Raw genomic sequence first — 9443 nt, 5'->3', positions numbered from 1 at the left:
CATATACCCAAAAAGTGTTATACAACCCGAATCCAGAAATTCCTCACTCGATTCATCCTCAATCTCAACCTCTGCAAGTCATAACTGATTCACAAGTATGCCTCAGACCGAAACCAATACAATACGTAACCATGCAACCAAATCGTCGATAACAGACTCCCCCACTTGGCTCAAAGCCATAGATCAAAACACTAGATAGCTCGCAATGCCCATACTTTATTACAACCATAATAGCGCAATGAGATTCAACTAAATCCTTTATAAACTCATGTAACACAAACAACATAATACCTCAAATCATCTACTAAGCTCGCATTCATTCTCGTGACGGCCATGTCAACTATTACAATCGATCCAAACTCAAATAGCACAAAAATAACCCACTGGCAGAAAAGAAAGCATCCACATAATATAACAAGGATCACACATCCGTAGATTACCTCGCAGGTTATAACCCACCTGCTAAGCCTTAAACTGACATCTTTCTATACCCTTTAACAGCCACATCTACTACGCAATTACTTAATCTTTCCGAGTCTGAACTCATTGACAAGACATGATAATCTACTTCGTTCCATAGTTAAACAATATGAAAGACCCTCCAATACACTCATAACTCGAGACTATACGTCTCATAAAGACAGAAATCAAGTGCCTAATAGTCCTTTTTACATCTCAAGCAAGCTCTTCTCGTCACATTCAAACCACCTGAACACTTCCCGCAGTCACTTCCTACTCATCATATAGCCATCAAACCACTCATCTAGCCACAAATTCCACTCATAGGGGCACTATCGAACATATAAGTCCAAAAGTACGTGCTCAAACAACCAAAATCCCCGTGCTCAAGCTACAGCAAAAACCCGGTCTCAAGTCCTCCAGACTGGCCCATCATTAGCACACAGAAATCACATCTCGCACCTCATCCATGGAATCACAAGCCGTTGATGCACCGCTGATATCGAGCGCTCACATGCGCACACAAATGTGTGGAAGGGATTCAAAGAGTTACACTTCAAGCTGAATCAATGCCGCACGATAAGGAAAGAAAGATGGGAAGTTTATCCTAAATAGCCTCTTGAAGATAGGTATGGTCGTTATCATTCCGATCCGCAAGACTCTACTAGACACTTGCTCATGACATGTAGAACATATGAACCTAGATCTCTGATACCAACTTGTCACGACCCAAAATTCAACTAGTCGTGATGGCACACAACCCAACCCGCTAGGTAATCCAATTAACAACTATCCAATTCAATGAGATTTATTAAGAGAAGAAATGATAATACAACTACCTTTATACAAAGAATTTCCCAAGGACTAGTAGTACAAATCATGAGCTCTAAGATTTAGATTTTTACAATGACTGAATTGAAATAATTACAACACCTATTTGAAATGTAAATGAACAGAATTCGAATATAATTCTACCAAGGACAACAGATAGCCATAACTGGAACGCAGGTACATCTTTAGATACAGCTCCGCCGTACGCAGCAACATCATCATCCAACATCTGCACGCAAGGTGCAGAAATGTAGTTTGAGTAAATCGACCCCATGTACTCAATAAGTAACAAACTTGACCTTTGGTTGAAAGTAGTGACGAGCTGGAACAAAGGTTGGAGTCCTACACCAATATCCAACAACAGTTCATAACAACATAATAAAAATGGTACAAATAGTTAAGAGGTACGATGCTCAACTCGTTCACAGTTACGGGAAAATGGCATGTTTTTCAAAGATGTCAGTAAAACTCAGTTCTTTTCACCAAATCACCAGAGATATGAGTAAGTCTGAAAACTGCAAGTTTTCCCAAAAATCTTTCAACAATTTCAGATAGCATGAGGAAAGTATATCTCTATACCTACATGTCAATATGCAAGTGAAATTATGAATGTCAACAAAACCGGGTAGCATGAGGAAATGTATCTCCATGCCTGTATCTCAAGTACGCATGTCACATGCAATGCACCTTAGTTATGAACTCATATACTCACACTTTAGAGTACTCAATCTCACTGTCTCGTATTCTCACTCATCATGCTAAATACTCGGCACTCTCAGTCACTCAATACTGTACAGGGTTGATCCAGCCCAATGCAAATGAATCTAGGGAAGATCCAGCCTAATGCAAATAAATCTGTGGCAGATCCAGCCCAAAATCAGTAGCAACTGTGCCACTGTAGATGTGCGGACTCTGGAAGGGCCGATCTAGCCCAAGCGCTATAATAAGCCGAATCCTAGCATGAATCAATAAAGCCTGCTGCGGCGTGCAACCCGATCCCATAAATATCACTCATAACAGGCCCTTGGCCTCACTCAATCATCAACTTCTCCAGTCTCTCGGGCTCACAACACTCATGCTAAGCAGCACTAATCAATGATACGAGATGTGACAATATACGATAACAAAGACTGAGATGTGATGTGTAATGATGAATGCGACTGAGTACATAACTGCAATTAAGCAAATAACTCAACATCAAAGAACGACCACTGTGGGTCCCAATAGTACCAGCATATAGCCTAAACATAATTTCTAGCACATAGAGTACAGTAAAAATATTCATATAAGATAGCTACACAGCTCCATCAAGTCGACTAAATCATAACTTCTACGGTGCACGCTCACACGCCCGTGACCTAGCATGTGCATCAACTCAACATCAATCACATAACACGTAATTCGGGGTATCATACCCTCAACACCAAGTTTAAAAGTGTTACTTACCTCGAATAAGCCAAATCCAACATCGAGCAAGCCAAACGATACTCCAAAAATGCCATCCCTTGCGTAATGACCTTCGAATGGCTCGAAACTAGCCAAAAGCAACTCAAATACATCAAATAATGCCTAAGGAAACAATTCCAAATGATAAAGGTCGAGTCTTTAATCAATAGCCCAAAGTAAACCAAAAGGTCAAACCCAGGCTTGCACCTCGGAACCCGTTAACACTCATAAAATCCGATAACCCATTTAATTACGAGTTCAACCGTACAAGTTTCATTCAAATCTGACCCCGAATCGATGTTCAAAGCTCGAAATTTCACTCTACGAAATTTTAGACAAAATTCCCAATTTTTCTCTTTAAAATTCACAATCCAGTTACCAAAAATGAAGGTAGATTTACAAAATACAACCATAACCCAGTAGAGAACACTTACCCCAAACCATATGGTGAAAATAGCCTCACAAATCACTCCAATCCGAGCTCCATAGCTCCAAATATGCTAAAATTGGCCGAAACCTCCGAAATAGAGTACTTTATAATCACTGGGAGAATTAATGAATCGCGATCACGGAAACACCGTCGTGATCGAGAAGAAGAAGGATGAACTGCCAAAGAAATTACTCTATGCGATCATAGCAAAAGCCACGCGAACGCGGTACACAAGGCTCATAGACTATGCGATCGCTGAAACAAGCCCGCGAATGCAAAGAGAAACCAGCCTCTGCGCAGCTCAGCAATCACTACGCGAACGCGTTGCTCAAACTGCAGCAACCTACGCGAACACATCTGAGGACTCGCGAACGCGATGAACAACTTTCCCCAGCCATCAAACAACTCTACGTGATCCCGATTAACGATACACGATCGCGTACAAGGAAACCAGATGCTCAGCAGAACCAGCAATGCCAAAATGAAGGAAAATGATCTGAATTCGATCTAAAACACGCCCGAGCCCTCCGGGCCACGTCCGAACATCCTAACAAGTCCACATCATAACAAGCACTTACTCGAGGTCTCAAATCACACATAACAACATCAAAACGACGAATCGCACCTCCACTCAAACTTAATGTACATTTTGAATTTTTAACTTCCAAAACCCGCGCCGAAACATATTAGTTCAACCCGGAATGAAACCTAATTTTATATACAAGTCTCAAATGACATAATGAAGCCATTCCAATTCCCGGAATCACAATCCGAATCCGATATCCTCAAAGTCAACTCTCGGTCAAACTTATGAACTTTTCAAACCTTCAAATTTTCAACTTTCGCCAACTTGTGTCGAAACCTTCTAGAAACATCCAAATGCAAATTCGGGCAAATTACCGAGTCCAAAATCACCATACGGTCCTAACAGAACTATCAAAACTCCAATCCGAGGTCGAATACTAAAAGTCAAACTTGGTCAACTCTTCCACCTTAAAGCTTCGGTCATGAAATTCATTCTTCCTAATTGATTCCGAATAACCTGAAAGCCAAAAGCGACGATTCAAACAAGTCATAATATATCATACGGAGCTACTCATACCCTCAAACTACCGAGCAAAGTGCAGATGCTCAAAACGACCGGTCGGGTCGTTACACTTAACCTTGTCAATTTCCGGAGAGAAAGTTTAATTCTTATTTAATTTGGGGTAATTTGAAAATCTTCCAATTTTCAATTTATTGCCCCAAAGTCATAAGATAATTTTTGTAATGGAAAAAATAATTCAACTTTTCCTATATCTGTAGAAAATATAGAATGTCAAAAAATGCTAAATTCGATTCTAGAAGCACAAATAAGCAGCCATATATATAAAATATCATGTAGTAGGGTAATGTCAATAACTCACCTTACATGATATACACATGGTACCATTTAAAAAAATGAAAATAATCTGTCTCCCGACTCAGTTAAAAAATAAATTTTCATGCAGTGCATGGTGAAGACTTTGGGTATTAGGGTGTCTTTAAAAATGATTATATTTAAGTAGTGACATGTGGATATTATATAAAGTGAATTACTGAAATATCTACTTATATATATTTTTTTTTGGATTGAATTCAACAATTTAAATTGTGTTTTATCTATGTAACACACAGGTGAAGTTGAGTTATTTAACTGTATTGATGACCTTATATGTAACCTGATCGTTTAAATATCCTCGTCGTAATACTGAGGATGTTCTAGCTAGGGTACTTAGAATGCATGATAGTGCAAGAAGCGTCGAGTTATTGTTTACTCTCAAAATTATTAACGTCGAACAAACTCTGAAATTAGTATGGCAGAATGGTATAATTATACAACTGGAGCCTTCTTTCTTTCTTAGGCCTCCTTTTTGTTTTATTTATTTAGTGATTCGTAAATCGTGCCTGGGGTGTGTGTGTGTTTTTTACATTTTATGATATATGAAGAAAAGTGAAATAGTGTCAATTATATCTTTGAGTAACAAGTCATAAAAGTTGCAAAAATTAATTTAGTAACTTTACTTTTAAAAATTGATGTCTATATGAGAAATTAAGTCGCGCTTATGACTAGGGAGAGCTAGAGTTCTAGGTATGGGTTCGGTAGAACCCAATAGACAATAACTTTGACCAAAATTTTGTATTTGCGTTAAATTATTCACTCAATAGGTATAAATTTTCTATCCAGAATATAATTGTATAAAGTAAGTATACAAAGTAAAATAAATATTTTAATTGTACATGGTGTTAACTTGTTTTTCAATGGGCATACCGCGTAGAATATCCTTTAACTTTATTGACCTTATAGGTAACCTGATCGTTTAAAAAATCTATGTCTATATGAGAAACTAAGTCACGCTTACGGCAGGCGGGGGGGGGGGGGGGGGGGGGTAGGGTTGTTGTAGGAGTTTTAGGCACGGGATTTGGTANAATCCACCTCTATTTTTGACTGAACACAACAATTACATGTTCAATTAATTGTAGTCCAATCATTTACCTAACGAATAGCCAACAAAAAGAAGAAAAAAGGCCCTACAAAAGCTAATCCATTTGTTACTTTTTTTTATTGAATTATAATTTTTTTTACACTTTTTTTTTTCCATGTTCATTTTGTAAACCTTAGAGTAGACATCCTATTTTATGGACAAGTACAAAAAAGGTGGGAGAACAAATGAACAAAAATAGTAAATTACACTTAACAATATGAATAAATCTTAATTAAGAAGAGGAAGCAGCAGGAGCAGAAGCAGCAGTGGCAGTGCAAACAGGTGGATTTTGTTTGCCTTTTAAACTTGGCTTAATATTCTCACAACTTGATTTTGCTGGCCCTTCTTTTCCACTGTAAGTTATATCAATGTCTCCAACTTCAATACCCTCACAAGGTACACCTTTACTGCAGAGAAGTGACACTGCATCTTGAGTTCTTGATGTTCCCTTTATGTTTTGGAAACTCACTTTACTGATCTTCACTTGTGATGGCAACTGCAAAAGAATGAAGAGTAGTGGTTAGTTTTGCCAAAAAAAAAAAGCAACCTGTGCACAAAGTATCCCGCATTCACGCAGAGTCTGAGGAAGAACCGCACTCCAAGGGGTGTGATGTAGACAGTCTACCCTAATGCAAGCATTAGTGGCTACTTCCACGATTTGAACTCGTGGCCTATAGGTCACACGAAAATAACTTTACAACTGTTCCAAAACTCCCCTTCATAAGAAAAAAAAAAAAAGGGCAGCCCAGTACACAAAGCATTCCGCATTCACGCAGAGTCCGGGGAAGGATCGCACCTCAAGGAGTGTGATACAGACAGCCTACCCTAATGCAAGCATTAGTGGTTGCTTCCACACGTGACCTATATGTCACAAGAAGACAACTTTACCGTTACTCCCGGCTCCCCTTCATTGAAAAAAAAAAAAAAAAACTAGAGTACAGGATACTTACATCTTTGTTGCATTTGTTGAAAGGGCAATAAACTTGATCAATAACAACAGGATTGCTAACATTTTGCACAATAATATCCTCAAAATGAACATCATTAACAACACCAGGATGAGAAGCAGGCCATGTCTTAATTCTAACACCATTATCAGTGTTAGTAAAAGTGCAATTCCTAACAAAAACTCCAACCACTGGTTTTTCATCTGGATTTCCACCTAGACTTCCAACACTAATACCATGTCCAGGTCCACATGTAACTCTAGTAATATAAAGTTGTTCTGTTTCATCACCAACTGAAATACAATCATCTCCTGTAGAAAAATTTGAATCTGTAATATTCACAGAGCTCGATCTCGAGACATGAATTCCATCTGTGTTTGGGCTGTTGGCTGGTGCACTAACGTTGAATCGAATGAATGTTAGGTTCTTGCATTGGTTTACGTTGACATGGAATGATTTGCTGTCCAGTGTTGTTATGTCCTTGATTGTGGAATTTGTGAGGGAGTTGAAACTCAAGTTCTACACCATGGAAAAGTCAAAGATAGAAAAAAAAAAAACTCAAAAGAGTTAGTATAATTATACAAAGGATTTTGCTTATGGAACAATTAGTCAGTTTGGCCAAACTTTGAGAGAAAAAATAGTGTTTTTGAATAGTAGTAGAAGCCGTTTTTTGTTGTTGCGAGGAAAATGATGAAAAAAGGAGCTTCTCTTTTTAGTAGAATTAGAAATAGTTTTTATAATTTTGGAGACAAAACACCCCCGCTAAAATTTATATTTACATATATGACCAAAGTCTTGTAAACTTTCTCTACAGTATAGTCATTCTCAAAATAATAGTTAAAAAGAATAAAAATATTTTGTATATATATATATATATATATATTTTTTATATGTTATATACAAAAAATATATAAATTTTATATAGTTTTGGTCATTTGACAATCAAAATCACCTTTGGAAAGATTGACACCAAACATAGAATGCTTCTCAAGCATAATTTTTCAGACAAACACAAACCGCTATCTTTCAACATACTTTTTTTAGAACTTCGTTTGAATCCTTTTCAAGATAAGCGAATTTTAAAAGCTTGACCAAACAGGCGAAACATCTCAATTAAAAAGATTATATGCAACCATTGCAAATATTGGACTTACATTGGGAAGTTTATTGCATTTTACGGATTTTTTGCATTCCCAAGCAGCTGCAGCTTGACCATCAAGAATACCACCACCAGACATGGTGAACTGATCAAGTTTATTTACAGTTAACCATTCACCAACCTTGAGTTGGCTAGGATCTGAAGGAGCTTTCAAAGTGGCTTGGATTTGAAGTTCAAGTGGGGATTTGCATGGACCTTCTAGTTTTACTTGATTCATTGTGAATGTTCCCTTTGGGATCACAATTGTGCTTGGACTTGTTGATTGACATGCTTCTTTAAAAGCATTCAACAATGCCTAAACAATGTAAAGAAAAAAGATTTTAAAGCACCAAAAAAGAAAAAGAATTATAAAGAACTACAGTTAGTTTTGAAGATATGTAAGGTGGTTTTTTGTTTGTTGTTTTTTTTCTTTTTTAAATAACGGTAAAGTTATTTTTGTGTAACCTATAGGTTACTGGTTCAAGTCGTGGAAGCAACCACTAGTGGTTGCATTAGGGTATATTATCTACATCATAACCCTTGGGTGTGGTCTTTCTCTGGAACCTGCATGAACGTGGTGTGCCTTGGCAGCAGACTGCCCTTTTTATTCTTTTTATACCAATGGTGTCGATTTGGTTAGCTTGTGTGTACTTCAATTATTTCAACGATATCTGCTACATTCCACAAGCACAAGTACTAGATAACTATACCCTCCATAGATTAGGCAAATGGGAAGAAATTAAATCACTTAATATATTTTTCGTATCTGATTTGATGAATGTAACGTTAGTCTTACATGATTTTCACTTGCTTCATTTATCGCTACGCCATACGGCAGAGCACCTGAAACATGTATCTATGATCTAAAGCAATTCTAAACCCCATCCGCCACTCTACAATTTTTCTTTATGTCAAGGGGATATATATGCAAAAGAATTTATTTTCACATTATTTACACGGTATAATTTTCAAATGAAGGAGATACAATTGAATCGCTTTCCGTCCACCTAGCTCCGCCCCTGGCTCGGCCACATGGTTGGTGCTTATATTCTTGGGTGAAAGAAGGTACAATAAGTTACACTACGCAAATGAACCAAATAATGAGAAAAGAATGCATGACTTACCTCACTAATATCTGCATTGCTATTAGCACCATATTTAGTTATATCAAAAACTCCAGTTTGAGATTCCCCAAAGTGTGCTAGAAATAGCAACACCAATGCAAAATGTACCTTGAATTTCAAATCCATCTTTTCTTGCCCCTCCAACCTCTTTTTTTTTTTTTTTTTTTTTTTTTTTTTTTGTTGAAGTTTTTGGGGTAGGTTTTTAACGTTTTCTGAAATGTAAACTGAATACATTGATGCCCTTTTATAGTGTCATCACGACAAATTTGGTACTATACAACAACTTTGTACCTGTTTTATACCGCAGATTGAGTTGCGGAGAAAACGTTGGAAATTAGTTGTTCAATTTTTTTTTATTTTTTTTTTTTAAATTATGGTTTTGGTTTATGTTACTGCATGAAGGTATACTGTTTTTTTTTCTTATTTAAGTAAAAATATTATTTTGTTTTACTAATTAAGAGGTTCACTAAGTCAAAACCATGGGGACAGGAAACTCCATAACAGAAATATAACGCGACTTTTTAGATTTTTTATTACATATATATACAAGTGCACAAATAGCTA

At 37.0% G+C, this 9443-nt stretch overlaps 1 protein-coding gene across 1 annotated transcript; it reads right to left on the bottom strand.

Annotated features, from left to right (window-relative positions):
- Positions 1 to 5636: 5636 nt before the first annotated feature.
- LOC109207985 (polygalacturonase) lies at positions 5637 to 9092 on the bottom strand. The gene is made up of 4 exons (XM_019370985.1): positions 8880 to 9092; positions 7772 to 8071; positions 6621 to 7136; positions 5637 to 6166 (listed from the first exon to the last, which is right to left on the bottom strand). The coding sequence occupies exons 1-4, from the start codon at positions 9003 to 9005 to the stop codon at positions 5903 to 5905; spliced, it is 1206 nt and encodes a 401-aa protein (XP_019226530.1). The 5' UTR covers positions 9006 to 9092; the 3' UTR covers positions 5637 to 5902.
- Positions 9093 to 9443: the final 351 nt, after the last annotated feature.

The sequence above is a fragment of the Nicotiana attenuata genome, unplaced genomic scaffold (assembly GCF_001879085.1).
Source record: "Nicotiana attenuata strain UT unplaced genomic scaffold, NIATTr2, whole genome shotgun sequence".
In the NCBI taxonomy this organism is placed as follows: domain Eukaryota; kingdom Viridiplantae; phylum Streptophyta; class Magnoliopsida; order Solanales; family Solanaceae; genus Nicotiana; species Nicotiana attenuata.
The sequence above is the reverse complement of the archived record's forward strand: the minus strand, read 5'-3'. Positions and strand labels throughout refer to the sequence as shown.

Coding starts and splice junctions, on each gene's coding strand:
- LOC109207985 (XM_019370985.1), bottom strand. CDS start 9,005: ATGGATTTGAAATTCAAGGTACATTTTGCATTGGTGTTGCTATTTCTA. Junction 8,072..8,879: donor GCAATGCAGATATTAGTGAG/GTAAGTCATGCA, acceptor TACATTGTTTAG/GCATTGTTGAATGCTTTTAA. Junction 7,137..7,771: donor AATGCAATAAACTTCCCAAT/GTAAGTCCAATA, acceptor TCCATGGTGTAG/AACTTGAGTTTCAACTCCCT.